This window comes from Alosa pseudoharengus, unplaced genomic scaffold, assembly GCF_046254945.1.
Source record: "Alosa pseudoharengus isolate Yale_2024_CS ecotype anadromous, Long Island Sound unplaced genomic scaffold, YU_APseudo_1.1 YU_APseudo_1.1_scf_18, whole genome shotgun sequence".
NCBI classification, from domain to species: Eukaryota; Metazoa; Chordata; class Actinopteri; order Clupeiformes; family Clupeidae; genus Alosa; species Alosa pseudoharengus.
Window position 1 is genome coordinate 8270281 of NW_027468650.1, and position 20000 is coordinate 8290280.

General features: G+C 47.2%; 1 protein-coding gene across 2 annotated transcripts in view; it reads left to right on the plus strand.

Moving 5' to 3' along the window:
• col11a1a (collagen, type XI, alpha 1a) overlaps positions 1-20000 on the plus strand; it is an 84657-nt gene that overhangs the window by 51788 nt on the left and 12869 nt on the right. For both annotated transcript variants that reach the window (XM_076290191.1, XM_076290192.1), the window contains 22 exons: positions 387-431; positions 638-691; positions 841-885; positions 2069-2122; positions 2532-2585; positions 5294-5347; positions 5435-5542; positions 6468-6557; positions 8549-8602; positions 10458-10565; positions 10851-10958; positions 11650-11703; positions 11839-11892; positions 12018-12125; positions 14807-14860; positions 15017-15070; positions 15184-15237; positions 15795-15848; positions 17056-17163; positions 17694-17747; positions 17873-17926; positions 18942-18995. In XM_076290191.1, the coding sequence (XP_076146306.1) occupies positions 387-431; positions 638-691; positions 841-885; positions 2069-2122; positions 2532-2585; positions 5294-5347; positions 5435-5542; positions 6468-6557; positions 8549-8602; positions 10458-10565; positions 10851-10958; positions 11650-11703; positions 11839-11892; positions 12018-12125; positions 14807-14860; positions 15017-15070; positions 15184-15237; positions 15795-15848; positions 17056-17163; positions 17694-17747; positions 17873-17926; positions 18942-18995 (1476 nt within the window). The remainder of the gene's footprint in view (positions 1-386; positions 432-637; positions 692-840; positions 886-2068; positions 2123-2531; positions 2586-5293; positions 5348-5434; positions 5543-6467; positions 6558-8548; positions 8603-10457; positions 10566-10850; positions 10959-11649; positions 11704-11838; positions 11893-12017; positions 12126-14806; positions 14861-15016; positions 15071-15183; positions 15238-15794; positions 15849-17055; positions 17164-17693; positions 17748-17872; positions 17927-18941; positions 18996-20000) is intronic.

Here is a 20000-nt window from a genome sequence, read left to right on the forward strand (position 1 = left end):
CATATGTGTGTGTGTGTGTGTGTGTGTGTGTGTGTGTGTGCGTTCATGTGTGCGGGCATGTGTGTGCGTGTGTGTGCGTGTGTGTCTTTGCGGATATGTTCATAGGTGTATCCATGTGAATAGGACCAGTCAGTGTGAATTCTCCTCAGCTTGCTTTATGTTTGCCAACTTAATCAGAAAGTACCAGTGATCCAATGTGAAATGTGTCTGCCGCCAATTTGGCTCCTTCTCTGCTTGGAGCAAATTACAGAACACCCCCCCATCCCCACCCCCACCCCAACCCCCATCTCCCACTGTGGAGTTCAGTTGGTGATATCTTCCTTAAGACATGTTTGAAATGTGGCTCTCTCTATAACTAGCTCTTCTCTTATTCCCCTCTCCAAAAGGGTGTGGCAGGCAAACCCGGTCCAAGGGGGCAAAGAGGTCCAACGGTGTGTATTCCAGATTGATTGTAATTGTGTTATCATCCGACACAAACATTATGATGCTGTGCAGGTCACTAAACTCTCTTTTTCATTATGTTTATTTCTCTCCCTCTCTCTCTCTCTCCATCCCTCCCTCTCTCCCTCTGTGTGTGTGTGTGTGTGTGTGTGTGTGTGTGTGTGTGTGTGTGTGTGTGTGTTTTGGCTAACAACAGGGCCCACGTGGTGCTCGGGGTGCAAGAGGTCCTACTGGAAAGCCAGGTCCTAAGGTAAGAGGACTCTCGGTGTACTCATCCTTCACTAAGCACTGTTTTCAGCTGACCTTAGGTTAGCCATCTTCACTCGTCCACATCCTCTCAAATGACTAAACTCTCTCTTTCTTTTTTTGTCTCTCTGTCTCTCTCTCTTCCATTCACAGGGCACAGCGGGCAATGATGGTCCACCAGGCCCGCCTGGCGAGAGAGTAAGTCCCTACCCACAATGCACTGCGCCTCTCTGTACCCTTAGAGCAGCAAAGCATGTGATAGCCTTTAGTGTGCGTTTGAGAGAGTGAGCTTTTCTTGTGCAGTCATGTGTGGATGACTCATCTGTGTTAGGAGCAGAGCAGAGCTGAAGTTGTGAGGGGGAAGATCTGTTCTAAACCTCATCAGCCGTTTCAGCACAATCACTCTGTTGTAAAACAGTATGACAGAATCTCTTACAGGTTGCCAATGTCGTTAATATGTGGAGGTGGGGTGCAGGGTTTTGCTGTTATTTTCTCTTCTCTCTTGATCTCTCTCTCTCTCTCTCTCTCTCTCTCTCACTCTGTATTTCTCAGTGAAAACATCTCATTTGTTGCCCTTCACCTTTTGTTCTCTCACTGATGCATGCAGTAGAATGCTCGATTCGTGACAAACATAGAGCTTAGAGCATTGCTTTTCTGTAGTTTTTGTGTTATTTGTATGCCATTTACATTGTCTGGTACAGACAGTAAAAACAGTGAGTATAATGAACTGTCAGCATTACTTTTTATGCTCTGTATAGAAATCTATAGCATTACACTTTGCTTAGTCACGTTTTATATGCATTATACAACTCCCTGCCAACACATAGAAACTGCATGTCTTAGTGCCTGTGAGCCAGTGCATGCTAAAGAGATGGTTATGTCAATACTGTAACATATCTGTGCATTTAGCTAAAGTCGTTTTAGGCTGCTGTGGAATTCAAATCTGCACCTGACCATCAAGGTCACACAGTCTGCGCTTGAATCATGTCTGTCTGGTCCTGTTTGAAGATCAGTCATGGGCGGAATTCAAACAAAAGGATTTTGGCAGCCAAATGGCAACCCAGCCCGCCAAAGGTTCCAGTGATATCAGATATGGGTTTTCCACTTAAATTGAATGAAAGGCAGTCGTGCAAGGCTAATCAGATTGTTCCCAGTCTGAGTGATGTCAGACCATGGCCCAGTCGAAGTCTGGTGTCCTGCCACTCTTTTTCTTGATTTCCGCCCAAGACAGACTGTTTACGTCCTGTATGTCCATCCCTCTCCTCAGTGGTGCTGTTAGTCTGCGTAATGCAGAGCTCCACTCTTGTCAGTGGGGAGAGTGAGGGCCTCACTGATAGCATTGCCCCTCCTGGTGTCTCATTGGTTTTTCTCTGTATCCTAGGGACCTCAAGGACCCCAGGGCCCAGTTGGTTTCTCCGGACCAAAGGGCCCCCCTGTAAGTATCTTATCTTAACCCATATTTATCTGACCACATTCAACATTTGATCTATTTTTTAAATGCTTGTTTAACATTCATTGGTCATTCATTCTTTGTTACATTATTAAATACACATGATTTTCTGAATGATGATGATGAACGCAAACACAAGCTTCAGTGTAACCCTCCTGGCAGTAGAGAGGCATCAGAGATGAGAGCAGTGTGCACGCATGCATACATATACACACACACACACACACACACACACACACACACACACACACACACACACACACACACACACACACACAAACACAAGCTGCAGTGTAACCCTCCTGGCAGTAGAGAGGCATCAGAGATGAGTGCAGTGTGTGAGTGACGTCTAGGGTGTCTCTGATGCCCGCGTGTGTCTGTGTGATCTATACAGGGACCACCTGGAAAGGACGGGTTGCCCGGTCACCCTGGCCAGCGCGGTGAGACGGTGAGTGATCTGCCGTGCCGCACCCCCCCACCCCCCCTGAGCTGGCACACGCGCGGGGCAGACTGCGGGCAGCGGGCTCCGGGCCGACTCTTCCCGCCGGGTGTGGGAACGTGTGGCCGACGCTTTACCCTCCAACCTCCCTCTCCGCCCACAACTTTCACACCCGGAAGGATTAGTCTCCCCAGCGAGCCGGCGATCTTTTACACCAACCCAGGGGCCCGCGTGTCTGTCAGCTCGCTCTCTACACACACACACACACACACACACACACACACACACACACACACACACACACACACACACACTCTTTGGCTTAGAGAAAAATAGGGAGCTTTGCAGGGAAATGTCCCTAACCCGTTGGTTGTAATATTAATTGGCCTGTGAGCAGCACGGAGCCAGCTGGCGGAGGAGGACCCATTTGTCTGCTTTAAAACGGTGGGAGTGGCAGTGGTGGGGAGGGGGGATAAACACTGTCACCTCATTCAGCTGCTAGTCTCAGCCCAGGAGAGATGCCATTAAAAATCACAGGGCTTACACTGACGCTTGGCCTGAATACACTGGCAACCGTCTGATAAGGAACTCCTCGGTGGCCCACTGGGTAGTTGTAGCTTCCCATAATTCGCTAGCAGTGAATATGCACACAGACCGACAGACAGACAGATGTTGCGAACAAACATACATCCAAATAGACACAACAAAAGCATGCAAAGACAAGGGCAAACACAACCAAACACAGTGCAGGTGAAAAAGAAGAGAATATAAATAATAAAAAGATATAAACATGAGTTCTTTCAGCCAATCAAAGTAACAACTCTGGGTTTGAGCTTATCTCAGGTTAAACATACTAGCATCCCAGTCCTTTCGTTGTGACTCCAGCTTGCATTTATCTTTGATTAGATTAGATTACCCTAAAGAGCCAATAAAACCTGTGTAAAAGCGTCGGTGAGCCACCGCCACAGAGAGCTGCTTGTCAGTCCCTCCTTTCTCGTCTGCATCCCCCCCCCACACACACACACACACACACACCCCCGGCGACGCATTAGTGTAGGGCCACTCTCCCTGCCCCTTGCGGCAGCCACCATTGACATCGATAAGGAGCTTCATTAGGGCGTGTGCTACGGCAGAATTTATTACAAAGCAAAGAGCTCTCCAGGACTGTCCACCCTGTGCATTGATTGGAGCGCTGCTACGTAAACTGCCCGTCAGCACAATTCCATGCCCACCCCTACACCAACACCCACCCACCCCTAGGCGGTTACGCTTCAGGAAGCGCTCAATGATATTTGATTCATGGCGGCCTTATTTTCATAGATATTGATTTGACAAATAATAATGAGAGTGGTAATACAACTAATAATCATCATCAGGATTGCACTAATAGTAAGCGAGATGGAACAAGTAATAACACAAAAGGTTAGAGCTAAAATCATGACTCTGATGAAAAGAAATCCTTCACAGTAAGATGCTCAAGAGCTGGAAGAAAATTGCATAGCATCATAATCACATCTTAGTAGCCCTCACCTATTAATGTACTTCACTGCTTTGGCAAGAAGTGACTGCTTGAATCGCCACTGCTATTACTCCTCAAATTGCATGTTTGTTGTACTGTATGTTTACTGTTGTAGGGGCTATTATCGTGTCTGTGTTCTGTGCCTCTCTTTAGTGAAGTCTTTAAGTCTATTACTGCTCCCTGTCTTCCATTGATTGCTGTATTACACAGATGATTCTGTAGATTGCATGTGTGTAGTAGAGCCTTGTGAATCAGTTTGCATGAAGCCTTTAGATGCTGCCAAATGCAAGCAACACCGTAAGGATTTTTTTATCTCAAATTTATACATAATGACAGCTCTATTTTTTTATCTTCACTGTACGTTAGTCACTATCTGATCATGTGTCTGTGCTTTTATGAGATTCTTGTTTCTTGTAGACCTATCTAATCTAATCTGTTTATAGTGTAATGGCCCTTGTGAGTCTAATGTGTCACTTGCTTGTGTAGTGTCCTTGCACTGCTAACCTTATTATTGCAGCCAAGACTTCTTAGTTGTCACTTACGAGGATCATGTTTGCCCCTGCGGGCCATGTGATACCTCCTCTTACCACTAGGTGGTGAGGCGGTAAGTGAGAGTAAGTGAATAAATGCCTGTGAGAGGCATTTATTCCAATTTGAAATGTATTCCAAGTTAAAAGCATGAATATTCAATACAATGTTTAACATTTCAAAAGTACACAAATCCCCCCAATAATAATAATAATCATAATAATTACATGACAATTACTTAATTAAACAAAACATGATAATTAAATAAATGTAAAAAAAAAACACTAATTCTTATTGAAAGAATACATCTGGATATATTTTTATCTTTCTGACATCACATTATGTTTAATTGAATGCATGTGCTATGCATGTTTGCTAGTTTGGTTAGCACCACTTCTAGTAGCATGTTAGCCTGACTTTGTTTTGCCTTTATATTGTACTGAAGCTCATTCCTCAAATTTGTATCAAAGCCTAGCATTGATAGTGGTGTATGCGCTGTTCCAACAGCACTGAACAAGCTATGTTTAGGGAATCAATACGAAGTTATCATCTTATCATGACACATTCTATGAGTGACTCAATGTACTTAATATGACACTATGACTTGTGTGCTTTCTAGTTTCCATTGTCCATTTCCCATGATTTCTAAACGCTTCCTTCCCACCATCAGGGTTTCCAAGGAAAGACCGGACCACCTGGGCCTGGAGGAGTTGTGGGACCACAGGTATGTTCCGTATGACCCTGTAAGATCCTGTGGAAATCTCCAAAACACAGAAATGTTACTGAATGACCGAGTGTGATGTTCTGATAGGGACCCACTGGAGAGACCGGACCCATCGGTGAGAGAGGACACCCTGGACCCCCAGGTCCCCCTGGAGAGCAGGGACTTCCTGGCGCTGCTGGTAAAGAGGGTGCCAAGGTAAAACATCAGCAACTACAACAACAATACACAGCATAGGATAGCTCACACCCTTCGTCTTCTATTCAGCGGCACCAGAAAACTATCAACTAGCAGTAACTACTACCCTAAAAGAATAGAGGAGTTTGAAGTGGACTTTGTGTTTCATTCAATTTCAGTGGCATTACAAAGTCACAGCCTCCCTTTCCCCTAATAGCCATCCCCTTCCCTCCATCTATACAGTATGTGGAGATAGCCTATCAGTGCAGCTTGGACCTCTGGTCACGGGCCAATCACAGAAGGGCTAGAAGCACAGTAGCTGGGCCCTTTTCCCTCACAACCTCTGTGACCCAGAGAAACCTCAGCTAACTTTTTTTTTTTTTTTCTCCCCACATTCCCATTATTTCACTGAGTCACCACAGAGCTAGCTAGCTAATATGCTTCTGTAAAAGCCACAGGTCAGCTATTCAAAGAGCAGGCTACAGGCGTCTGAATGAATGCAGTCATACTTCTCCCACTGTGTAATTTGGACCTCTTGTCTTCAAAGGCTCTTGTAATTGTTAGCCATCGAGGGCTTGGAGAGCACAGTGAGACGTGGACGTGTTCACATTGTGAACTGCTCACTTTTTTTTAATAGGACATGCTGTGAGAACTAAACCCATTGTCGGAAATGTCGATGTTGAGAGAGAAAGTACAAATATCTTACAGAAGTGCACACATGTTTGATGATATGTGACAGACTGAACAAGGCTTAACAAAATGTCTCAGTCGTTAGACAGAGTTAGCCGTGACAGGCTTTTACCATACTTTCTTTTGTGAGGTGTCAGATTATGAAAATGTACAGCTTACCTATGTTGTTGCACACTGTGTCTGCACTGCAAATGTGTTTATTCCATTTTGCCTTTTCTATATTTTCTCATTATTTTCGATTCTGCTGTTTCCCTAGGGAGACCCAGGTCCCGCAGGAGCTTCTGGAAAAGACGGTCCCTCGGGTTTGAGAGGCTTCCCTGGAGAGAGAGGTCTCCCTGGAGCCGCTGTACGTACCCCTCTCTTCTTCCTCCTCCTCCTCCTCCTCCTCTTTCTCCTCCTCCTTCTCCCTAATCCCCCGGAGTCCCCAAGACTTCCTCCGTTTACTCAGTCACACTAGGCAGTCATGCAGTGGACACCAGGCTCATTAAAACCAGTTGGGATGGATCACATCAAGCAATCGGTGCACTCCCATGGGAGTCTGGCTGATACGGTGCATATTATCCATTTTTTTTTTTTACAAATACTTCCAATTCCTGAGTGATTTCACTGTGTCCCTGTACGTGTACACGTACTCACTATAAATGACACAGGGAGAAGACCCATTGGCTCTCATCAAGTAACACCAACTCCATTTCTATTGTTTGACTACTAGGACATGCTGTTCAAATGAAAATATGCACATGATGAAGGTTAGAGAATGTAAACACAGAGATGTAGCCCGGGCTGGAGATTGGGCTGCATTGGGCCTTGGGTACTGGGCACGGAGCGCTCAAGGTCAGAGCAGTACAGCCAGCCAGTGGACTGATTGTGTTCTGCTGCTGCAATTTATTGGCTCAGAGAAGCCTCCCAGTCTCATTATAGAGAGGGAGCTGTGAGCATTTGTTGGGACGTGTGCAAGTGCTGGCACACACACACACACACACACACACACCCAAACATAGACACACACAAACAAACACATAAAACAGAGCCACACAAGCCAGAAATGCTCTTGGAGGATTCAGACCTCCGCTGAGGTGAAATGCTGCAATGTTCTTTATTGAGAGTGAAACTAAATTTGTGGATTTTCACCCATGATTCACATCCAGTCCAAAATGTAATAGATTCTCTCTTGGCCCATGTTACACTTTTCAAAGTTTCATGAAAATCAGACTGTTAGTTTTTGCATAATCCTGCTTACAGACTAACAAACAACCCAAAAGCATAACCTCTTTGGGGAAGGTAATAAAGAAGTCCCACACATCCACCATCCCTCTAGCCCACACACACTAAATATATATGGAAATCTTTGTACACACTCGCACACACAATCACTCAAACAAACACACACACACACACACTCACACACACAGAGACACCAACCACTTGGTTGTTTACTCTAGGCTCCCCTATTTTCCAATAGCCTTAATGAAAAGCTGCCAGAGGAGAAAATGCAGGCCGATAAATAGCCACTGGAGACACAGCACTCCAGCACAGCAGCAGCACTCAGCCGGCGCCTGCCCCTGGCTCGCTCCCGCCGCAGATTAATGGTGCGGAGCATGTCTAGAACACACACACACACATGCACACGATCGGCCCCAGCTCACGGCTGCCCACTGCCCACACAGTGCACAAAGTAACTGCACCCAGCGCAGCACTAGAATGAGTCCTGCAATTGGATAGAGTTGGTGATATTCAAACTCAAAAAAATCAACAGCCCCTGACCATGAATAGAAATGTATTTCGTCTTAAACAGTCTTAAAGGTTCTTTACTCTGTGTTGCCAAGAATTGGTTCAGCAATTTATGTTGATGTTGATCCAATTGATTCGGTCCCATTGATTTTATGAGAAGTGAGAGCCCCTTCTGTTGTTGTGCGTGTCCATTGGAAGTCCCGCCATGAGTTTGCTCTGTAAACTGTAGGCTAATGGGGAGATCAGTATTCATTCTCCCCCTCCATGGGATAGCGCTGTATAGATTGCAGTTGTTGGTCGCCAGATTAAAAGTGTACCCAGTCAGGCAGACTCCCGAAAAGAAATCCCCACTTAAAGGCAACCTGAGTATGGGCTGATAGCGTCCAGCATCTGGGAGACTATGGAAAGGGTTGGGGAGGTGGTGGGTGGAGAGACATATTGCACAGACATACTGTACAGGCGTGTGAAGTCTGAAGTCTGAAGCCATCCAGCCAACGGTCCCAAAAGTGTTAGCTTCTGGAGTTATGTGTGTTTGCTGCTGCCTCTTTTCTGATTAGCTTTGTTTTCTGCTGCGCACTCTCATCCACTTGTCTATCTCTATTTCAGGGTCCAGCTGGCTTGAAAGGAGGAGAAGGTCCACAGGGTCCACCCGGTCCAGTCGTAAGTACCCCCGTTGCCATGGTTTCGCCCTCAACTCATGTGAAATGATTGCATGTCCACTGCCGCTTTTGGCGCTCGTAGGGGTCCAATTTGGGCCCGCGCCAGCCAGCGGCGCTTAGACCTAATGGGGCCATTAGCCAGCTGTTTTGGCAGGCGAGGGCCAGACGGCGCGGCGCAGCGCCGAGGGCCGAGAGGAAGCGTGGGCAGACCCCGCCGTCCACGTCAGGCACCCCGCAATCTCACCGTAGCTGACCACTCCCCACCTCCAACGCCCGCTTGGAGGTCCAGTTTGCACCCCGCAGCGTGAACATCTGCCCTCACGACGCACAGCATCCAGCACTAGGGGGCAGCTGCAATCTATTCCCCGAAGAGAGCAAAAGTTGGAACTCGCGCCTCCACGCCTAGGGGTTTCCCTAGCTGATAGATTCGGGGGTCTGACTTCATAATTACCCCCCGAGCTTCGGGGAGCTGCCAAGTTCGATTAAACACAACAGAGGCATAGCCCGGCTGTCTTTACGGCCCCTTTTTTTCTGGATTAAAATGACATTCTTCTCCTCCTCTGTGTGGATTACTCTTTCCTACGGACAGCAGATAAGTACAGTGGTGCCTCTCAGTAATTGTTCTTTGGTGAAGCTTGACAGCGTTAGCGGAGAGATTAGTTTGGATGGGCCAAGAGTCATCATGGCGGAGACCCCATTGAAATTCAGCAGGATTTGTCAAGCCCATTTGCATTTGGGTGAAGATGCTGTGACTTTATAAATGGAACCCCATGCGTGCAAAGAGAGATAGGCAGTGAGAGAGAGTAAGGGAGAGAGAGGGAGATAGATTGATAGAGATAGAGGCAGAGAAAGCATACTGTGCCTCACACCTTGAATTATTCATCATTGTGGTGTTTTGATCACTTGCTCATATCTGCTAGTTCATATCACTCCCTGCTTCTCGTTAGGGGTGGGGGTAGGTGAGGCCATCTCTGAGAAACGACCCCCCCTGCTGTCTGTTAGTGGTACTCGGGATAAGTACATCACATATGACACACACACGCATGCACACACGCACACACACGCATGCACACACGCACACACACACACACACACACGCACACACACAGTCATATGCACATGCATGCTCACACTCCCAAAGACAGACTCATGCCACCCACGCCCGTGGTAACAGATCCTTAACACGGCAAAGCAGCCGCCACACTCATCAGACATGAACCAACGATCTCGTCACCCAGCTTCCCTCCCACCCCCCCGTTGCCAAGTGCCCAGAAGGGCTCCTCTGGAGAGGTTGAGCTGACACCTGTGCAATCATGGCTGGCCTCAGGGTTAGATTAAGGCTGCCTGCAGGGCCCACTCAAGGCAGTGAGAGGCTGCACATCCGTCTCCTTATGCCTGTTACATGGGGCTTAACTGTGCCCACGAGTGCTGAGTGATGACCTGAAGGCCCCACGATTCCGCACAGTGCCGTAAGAGGAGAGGAGAGAAGAAGAGAAGAGGAGAGAAGAAGAGAAGGGGAAGCACCAGAAGGAGAACAACAGACTGGGGATCTTGTCTCTAATACAAGATCCTTTCACATGAAGTGCCTCTGTTTCACAATCACATTGAAATGTCCTCAAAAAATGTCTGAAAAATGACTGATGGTTATATTATATATTATATATATTATAAGTATTATTATGCACTCATTCATATGTAAAGATGTTGTATGGGAACACATAATTGCTCTTATTGTGTATAAACATACCAACCCCTCAGCACTGTCTTGGATGTCACAACGAATCTATAGAGAGCATGCTACCCTCAGTTTAGCCCTGGGTCACTGACGCATGTGTTTGTCTCTGCTGCGTCTGTAGGGCTCACCAGGAGAGAGAGGAGCTGCTGGACCCGCTGGCCCCATCGGCCTGTCTGGACGCTCAGGTCCTCAGGGACCCCCAGGCCCCGCTGGAGAGAAGGGTGCACCAGTGAGTGACGGACACCGCTCTATCAGCTATCGCAGTCAAATCAGATCCCATCTCATAAAGCTTTTTTTACTGCATGATTCAGCTATTTGCTAAAGTAGGAAAGAAAAGGTTAACTAAAACAGGCACTTGGACACAGAACTTGTAAACACAAAGGTTTGTTTTTGTGTAAGATGCCACCACTATAATTATCTAGCCATGTCAGTAGCTCAGCTATCTTAATATACCACAGTGTTACAACTGAGTCATAAAGGCACTGACGGTGTGGCGTTTGGTGTTTTCTCACAGGGAGAGAAAGGACCGTCCGGCCCAGCTGGTCGTGATGGTGTCCAGGGCCCGGTCGGTCTTCCAGGACCTGCTGGTCCTCAGGGACCCCCCGGAGAGGACGGAGACAAGGTCAGTTCGCCCTCCGCTGTCCTGGACGTATACTAGTGGCAAGAAACTGGACCAAAATGGCTGCTGTTTTGCTGTTTTAATGCTGCCACCATCAGTCAGCATCCTGGCTGGCCCAGGCTTAGAAAAAGATGGGACCAGTCATCAATCCTCATCATCATCTCCACACCCCTGCCATCTGCACGGCAGATCTGTCTCTTGCCTCTCCTCTTATGCACATCCATCATCATTCCCAAAGTAGCCCCAAATGATAATTATGGTCTAAACATGAAATTATTCATTAATTTATTGTCTGTGCCATGTCTTTCTAAAGCATATTTCCAGATATTGTAATTTATCATTGCACCAACTGTCTCTGCATCGATAATCTGTTCAGGGCACTAAGCACACTGTCCAAAGATTATGTAGAGATGTTTGATTAATCGTTTTAGATCTAAGTGGTATTAATTTAATGTATTTTAGCTCTGTACCTACTGTTGCATACATTGTACTTGATAATGTGACACTTGTCTATGATACAGACAATTATCTCTTTTGTACTTTTGTAAAACAAAAAGCATGCATTAGTATACATAAAAGTATAAAATACCTGTTTGTGCTTCATGCCTTTCAAAAAAATATTTAGCTTTTGTGGGGGGGTAACAGCACTGGATGTTGAGAGGGCAGTTGTGACACATTTGTTTGTGTGCTGCAGGGAGAGGTTGGTGAACCAGGACAGAAGGGAAGCAAAGCAGACAAAGGTGAACAGGTAAGCACACATTCTCTTCTCTCTAGCCATGCTCTCCTGAGTCAAGTCAAGACTCTGGAAGACAGAATGACCTCTTACTCTCGTCAGATCATGTACATGAGCCTCTTATAATAACATCCTTTCTCTGTCCCCTAGGGTCCTCCCGGTCCAGCTGGTCTGCAGGGTCCTATCGGCGCTCCTGGACCTGCTGTGAGTATTGACATGCGTCACGGACAAGCTCTTGTCTGCTCGTCTTGTGTCTCTCGCTTCTCAAAGGCTCTCTGTTGGACACAAGTCTGCAAGTGATCAACTCTGTCCTGTCCCTCACCTCACAGGGTGGCGATGGAGAACCTGGTCCCCGAGGACAGCAGGGCATGTTCGGTCAGAAGGGAGACGAGGGATCCAGAGGATTCCCCGGACCCCCTGGTCCCATAGGCCTGCAGGTGAGTCATTGCCCACTGTTGCCCATCTCCACATCACTGCTCTATTCGCCAGCCTTCCAAACAATAGCCCGATACGAATAGCAGCATATCACTAGCATAGCATAACACTAATCAACTCATCACAGACCAGTTGATTATAAAGCCTCTATGCAGCCACGTGCTCTGTATTCAAAGACTGTTTGAAGGTAAGATCCACAGGGGGGCTGCTTGGCCTTTCCATATAGTGTTGCGTGTTGCCCCTCCGTTGAACCAGCATAATCAAAGAGCTGTTGACAGCTCCAGTGAAACGCTCGTGCAGAGAGCAAAAACAACAGAAGAGCTAGATCTGTGCGTGGAGCAGCTCTCTCCCCTAGACACCCGCTGAGACGATGGGAGCCACGCACCCGGGCCATGCCCGGGCCTGATCTGGCACAGCGCCGGCGGCGAACTGGGCCAGATAGGCGGAAGGAGGACGGGTACAGAGGACGATCCGACCGCCTGTGCTGCCGGCTTTTGTGACTAAAATAATGTGGAAGTCATCAAAGGTGAAGTGCACGCAACAAGAGGCAATCAGAAGGAACACCCACTAATAGTTGTCTCTCGAAATATAAGCAGCACAACTCCTCCGTGCTCGATTCCTCCCTCCTCCTGATGAGCGGGGCCTTCTCCTATTCCAGCTTTAATGAATTATCCCCTCAGTCCACTGGACGGGACATTGTCAGCGTAATGGAGTTACTCGGACTGGCGCCTGGTGCTAGCCCACTAAAGCGCTCGCAAATGTGCTAGTCATTGGACTCCACTGCACTTTAATTGGGCGTAATGCACTTTTGATGTTATTAATCCCGTCCACTGACCTCATCCCGAAGATCATTCCACCCCGGCAATGCTCTATCTTTCTCTCTCTCTCTCTCTTCCTCTCTTTCTCTCTCTGTCTCCCTCTATATCTGCGCCGCATAATAACTGTCGCCACTAATGACCTTTGACTGATAGTGAGTAGTTGCAGTGGTACAGAGAAACGTCTCGCGCCAAAAGCCACAGGCATCTGCATTCGCGTGTGTGTACGGGCGCCAGCTCAGCGCTCGCCAGAGACGCGCCCGGGCTATTTGCCGTGCAAATAGCAGCCAAGGATTGGACCTTTTGATGTCCTTGTGGCAACCCAGCGGCTCCGGGTGATGAAGTCTGGGCCCCTTTGAATTGTGACTCTGAAATAGATATAGATATAACTCATACATGCAAGGAGGTTTGGATGCAGGCGAACCAAATGGAGGGAAGGATTCGAGAATTGATAGCGCATCCACATCAGATGAGTCTCACAGAGGGCAAGCAATGAAATATATAAATGCTAAAGTGAATCGGTTTATTGCTGAGGGTGGGGGGAGGGGGCAGTGGCATTTTACTGCCCCCATACCAACACGATCATTTCCCCCATGCCTATTCTCCCACGTGCCTGTTTGGATCGGGCAGATCATCACCGCCGAGTTGAAGAGACGAACACACTGAGGCGTGTGCATAAAACTGAATTGCCCATTAATTACCCTCCCAATTGCTATCAACCTCCAATTTGCACAGCAGCATGGGAAAGAAATGTGAGTCATTCAACAGAGGAGAGTGAAGGGTGGTGTTGGGAGGGGTGGGGGGGTGGGGGGGGTTGGTAGAAAGTGAGAAGACAAAAGGGCATCACGTGCATGCAGCATGCACCTCTAAAACCGCCGGCCATTAACGGCGCGCCCCTATGGCGTGAAACAGATTTCGGCTGATTTGCATAAGTGCCATTTCACCATGGGACGGCTGTTAAGGTGTCTCGGTGCAGTGCTATCCGCAGGGTGGGCCCCGGAATGGCCCGGAACGAACAATCCACTCTCTCCACTCCTCTTCCCCTCTCAACCCCCAGCAAAGGCGCTCAGCAGTGGGGAGATGAGGGGAGAATGCCCCCCCCCCCCCCCCCTCTGTAATGACCCCAGGAAAAGCTCCACGGAGGAGGAGGGAGGAGGAACAGCGTGCTTCCTTTGGGCTGCTGTATCTCTGGCAGTAAAATCATCTAGCAACACTGATGGCCTTTTTTCCTCTCTAACTGTTCCCTCCATTTTTTGGTCTCTGCCTTCCCCCCATATGGAGAAATGGAGGTGCAGGCAAGCCTACTGTCCTTCAGTGGCTGCATCAAAATCCATTTTCTTTTTCTATTTGCCATTAACCTCCCTGCCACGTCGAACAAAAGGAACCATTTGATAGATAAATGTTGAACCCACCCTGTGCATCTCCTGAGAGCCATACTGTGCCCATGGACAGGATGTAAATCAGTGCCTTTCAAACTAATGCATTAATGACCTATCTACGTCATGGCAAGCAACTCTATTATTATTCCTTCATTATATTTATTGCATAAATTGAGGATCTTTATATAGTTCTGCTCTGTTGGAAGGGAAGGAGCTCACTGTGTGTTTTAAGCTGCAGCATCCTTATATGTAAATTATATCTCTCTAATGTGACTCTGCATCTTCTGAAGTTATTAGTGGAATTATAGCTTGACTGCTGCAGATGCCTGCGTGTGTACAGTTTGTCCACTCTGTGACGTCCTCTTACTTATGCCCCATGAACGCTCTCCTTTAATTCCCTCTACACTTTATAATGGAACCACACTCCAGCACATTACTCTGACGACAGGAGAGCGGCCGGTAAATGCTTTTTTCTCTGTTTCCTTTCAGGGTCTTCCTGGACCGCCAGGCGAGAAGGGCGAGAACGGAGACGTGGGTCCAATGGTGAGTCATCTGATCCCGCATGTGTCATTAGGAGGACCCAGCTGTGCTGGAGAGAAACAAAGCAAAATGCATGCATCATTCAGAAGCAGTTGTAGACCATTACTGTAGAGATCGTTCTGACATGCTCGCCTCCCTCCTCTCCCTCTCTCTAAACAGGGTCCTCCCGGACCCCCTGGTCCCAGAGGTCCTCAAGGTCCAAGTGGTGCTGATGTAAGTGAATCCTCCATCTGTATCTTTTGTCTTGCACACAAACCTGATTTTCATAAGACAAAAGTGATAACTTGTGATATCCTGACCGTTGCCTTGTTTTCCTCACTGGCCAGGGTGCGCAAGGTCCTCCTGGCGGTGTTGGTGGCATGGGTCCTGTGGGAGAAAAGGTAAGAGCCTGTGCCCCTGCCTCCCCGTTGGGCACCAACTCACGACAACTTAGCTCCCCAATCTCTCCCCCACCCCTCTCCTGGCGCATTCCATTTTGGGGGAGCCAGCCATTTTGTCTGAATTAGTACCCTGACACCATTAATGTCCCTTTTACAACAGCTCCAACACCTACCCCCCCCCCCCCCCCCCCTTGTCCATTTTTACGGCCGTTTGGCCTCTGTCCCAATGCTATCAATATTTAATGCAGCTCCTGGCTGGCAAAATGGCCTGAGAATATGAAACATGGAAGGCCATCCCTACCACATCCAGACCGGCCGGCGTAGCAAAACTGTCAGCCCATAACGCTGTCACGGGCTCACCTCAGTATGCAAGCACACACAGGCTAATAAAGCCCATGTTTATGGCCGCATTAATCATGATTTGAGTCCGGCTAATGTTTTTACAGACTGTGTGACAGGAATGACAGTTCTAACCTGTGCTGTGTGTGCGTGTGTGTGTGTGTGTGTGTGCGTGTGTGTTTGTGTGTGTGTGTGTGTGTGTGTGTGACGCTTGGCAGGGAGAGCAAGGAGAGGCTGGCAATCCTGGACCTGCTGGAGAGCCTGGAACTGGAGTAAGTTTGTCTTCTCCCCTACTACCCTACCCCCTGCTTGTGTGGGGGTGTTTCAGCACCCATTCTCTGTGTTCTGGTGTGTGTCTTCTCCCCTATCTGCTGCTTGTGTGGGGGTGTTTCAGCACCCATTCTCTGTGTTCCGGTGTGTGTCTTTGTGAGACATTTCCATGTTCTGGGAGATTGACGTATGTATGTCGTTAGTATTTATTTTAATATATGATATTCCCCACTCAGTATGTGCATGTGTACGTGTATGTGTGCGTGGGAGAGAGAGTCTGGCCATGTGTTTTTCTGTGTTTGTAAAAAATTGATTGAGACATCCAGCTAAAAGCTTCTCTCTCCCTGAGTTCTCCCTTCTGCCCATGATGATGCCCCATCATAGCCCTCTCTCCCAACGCCACCTCCAAATTGCCGATGCCCTTAAATGGCAGCCAAATTAAATCAATTACCAGACCCTCCAAAGATCATTACTGGCAACCCCCATGGACTGTTGTGTCACTAAGACAACCGACGCAATCAACAGGACTCCACTTAGAATACTTGAATACTTTAGCAGGTGAATTCCTGCTTGTTAGAGGCAAAGGATTACACAGGCCAAAGAGTTTAAAAGAGAATATGAGAGCTACTAATCTACCACTAATCAGTCCACTATCCCCTTGCTTAACTAAGATTAGTAGATGTTTGGGTGGGCACTTTGTTGTTCCTGTTATCTGGACTTTAGAGACTTAGTGGTGGCCTGTCATCTCACATTGACGAGTTGTCTGCCTCCCAAACATCAAAGCTCTCAGGGAGACACAACAGATCGAAGGCAGGGCTGATCAATGTCGACAGGTTCGATATCTCCAGAGCACCCTTCCATCGTGTCAGTGAGGTAAATAGTAGTCATCTCTGTCATTTTTAAGAGCTCATACTAGACAGAGAATGCCGGTTTCATCAGAAAATCTGATGGGTGGACTTGACTGGAAGTGGGCCCGTAAAGAAAAGGCCATCGGCAAAGCAGACCCCTGACTCAGGAGATGTCAGGAAGCATGTATGGAGTTATCGTTATCGTTATCGCTCCCTTCCCCGAACATACATCACCGCAATCGGACACTGTTGCCACCTGACCTGGGATCAGTTATTGTGACTGCTGGGTGGAAAAGCCATAACACCCCATTACCCTTTTAGTTCTGCTGACTGAGCATGCACGTTCCTTTGCCTCCCTCAGGGTCCTAAAGGCGAGCGGGGAGAGAAGGGAGAGGCTGGACCACCAGGTGCTGCTGGACCTCCCGGCGCCAAGGGACCCCCTGGAGATGATGGCCCCAAGGGTAACCCTGTGAGTGAACCAGCACTGGCTATTTGCTACACATACCTATAGACCCTTTCAACAATAAAAACAAAAACAATGCTTGAACGTTCTATTTGGTTCCCAATCTACTTCCTCTGCATTAAGATAACATATGGAATGTTAAAACGGAAGCCTTGTGGGGCCAACTATGATGCTGATAATGGAACTCTCTTGAAAGGGTCTATAGGCTACTTGGTACAGTGTACTGGCAATAGCTCCATGTACAGTAGTAGCTGAAGCACAATAACAATGCACTGTAATAAATCATACACAAATCGGAGCAGCAGAGCATCAGTGAGCATCACGCTCTAACGGAGTCACCAAGGCTCTGTCAGATGGGATGCTGAAAGGCCCCTTTATTATGGTAATGCTCACTGCAGCACTGGGGCTTTTGCTCTCCGCACCATTTTTTAGCGACCGTGAATTTATTCAGAGAACATTTCTACTGAGACGTTTCCTTGTGTGAGCTGGGTGTTATGAAGTTTTATATGCAAACCTTCTTCTTTGCTTGTTGCTAGGGACCTGTTGGCTTCCCCGGAGACCCCGGTCCTCCTGGTGAGCCTGGCGTTGCTGTAAGTACAAAAGATGTGTGCCGACTCTTGCGTCACTCATTTAGCATGTTTAAACTAGCTGCTGTGGATACGGTGAGGCTAAGATACACATTCAACTCATACTGTTTCTTTTTCCTGGTTTTCAGGGTACGGATGGAGGACCAGGAGAGAAGGGAGATGATGGAGAACCCGGTCAAGCTGTGAGTACACACAAACCCAAACGCAAACATTGCTAATGCTGCCGTGCGTTCTTTTTTAAGGTCCACTAATGTACGCTTTTAGTAGGCACTACTACGCAGTATTCTGAGCAGCTACTCACATTCCCACAGGTTCATTTGATTTGTTTCAGACCCTGGGAATGTTCACCTACCACACAGTGGAGGGATTGTATTTGTACTGTTTACAGAGTAAAAAGATTACGTTTATATCATCAAACATTCTAAATGTAATACTAACAATATAACTATCTAAGAACAGCTTCTTTAACTTTAAATTTCATTTGCAAGCATCGAGATAAGGAAAACTGTTGTGTGTCCCTTGCACTCTCAGCTTTCTGTGTTTGCTGTGTTATCTCACTGCTTATTGAGCAGGAGGGGAAGTAATAGAGAGGCTTGAGTTCCTTCCTATCCACCATTTAAATTGAAGTGTCACGAATGTGGTTTAGCTTTCTAAATAAAACCCCAACTTTGAAGGGGAAAACTGCCGACTTTTATTTACTGATTAACGGTAGATGATTTTTATATGACACACCCGAGCAGCTTTGCAAATTTCTGTCTGTTCCCTCATTTTGTCTGTACTGTCTCTGGGCGTTCTTCAAACATTTGCAATATGCAAAGCCCAAATTAGTTTTGATTGCTTTCAATTAACTCCTAGATAATGAGATGAGACTGGCATAGAGAAGCCACAGCAGCGGCAGTGGCAGTAAAAGGCCTTTAGAGCAGAGTTTCTGATGCCACCCAGTCAAGTTTGACTTTTTAATCAGCTCCTTCTGTTGATTTTGCCCCGATTCTTCATCTAGAGCTAATTTTCCATAAGCAACAGTGAAGGAAATGATGTATTAATCGCTGTCATGACAAATAAAGCTTCAAAGATCGAGCTCTCCTCCATTTAAGTTTTGCGGAGATGGAGTTTAGTTTAGTTGGCCTGTTGTTTGTCTTCTGGTAACTTCCACCGTCCACTCACATTGTCTGTCTTTGTGTGTCCTCTGCGCTTTAGGGTCCCCCTGGCCCCTCTGGAGAATCTGGCCCACCAGGACCTCCCGGAAAGAGAGTAAGTGTATATTTTGCATCATCGTTATCTTCATCGTCCTCTAAAACATCATCACTGTCCACCACCCAAGATGGAAAGCGTATGGATAACACAAAGTATGTATGATACCTTGTAGTCAAAAGAAGGCATCGTGTCTAGGCCTCATAGGCTTCAAAGCACACACATGCACAATTGTCTACCTAAACCTAACATTTCCATCCTCATCAGAGAAAACCATAGGGGACAGGATCTATCATACCAGACCATACTAGAAAGCCATTCCATCTCGGGTGCAGGCCTACGGTGGAGTCGTAAACCCTAAGCCCCCTCATTAAGTAGGCGAAAGTAGCTCTCATCTGAGATCCAGCTGGTCATCGAGCCACAAAAAAAAGAAAAAAAAGAAAATAGAAATGAAGACATCTCGCAGGCCCTGTTGAGAAACTGATGTCTGGTATTTAATCTTTTAGGTGTGAAATTGAAAAGGCGTTAAATTGACGAAGAGGCGTCGCTCTCTGCCTGAAAACTCATTTCCCCGTTCCTGTGGCACTGGGGCTCCCTCGGAGTCAGACACAGATATCACTCTTGGCACCATATTGAACAGTGCAGACTGAGTGACAGCAATGGAAATGTGTGAAAAAAGAGGAGTGGGGAGGAGAGAGAGGGATAAAGAGAAATATATAGAGACAGAGAGAGGTGAGAGAAAGTTGTCGTTTGTTTGATTTGAGATAGCTGCCCAAAGGGCTCTTCGGCAGAGGTGAGGCTCATGAATGACAATAGCACTTCTCTTTGTTGTTGGCGCGGCCGTCTTTATTTGATGCGCGCCTGGATACGCTGCAAAGAGAGCTATTTCCCAAATGAATGTGTTCTCCCCAAGTGAATAGGAATTCCAAGATGAATGCTCCGTTGCATTCTTCAATACACCTACTACAAATTACAAAGTGGATTGTGTATGTATTTCTTATCTGTAGCCCAGTTTCATTATAATATAAAAAATATCAGGCTGTGTTTCTTTACTTTTTAAAATGA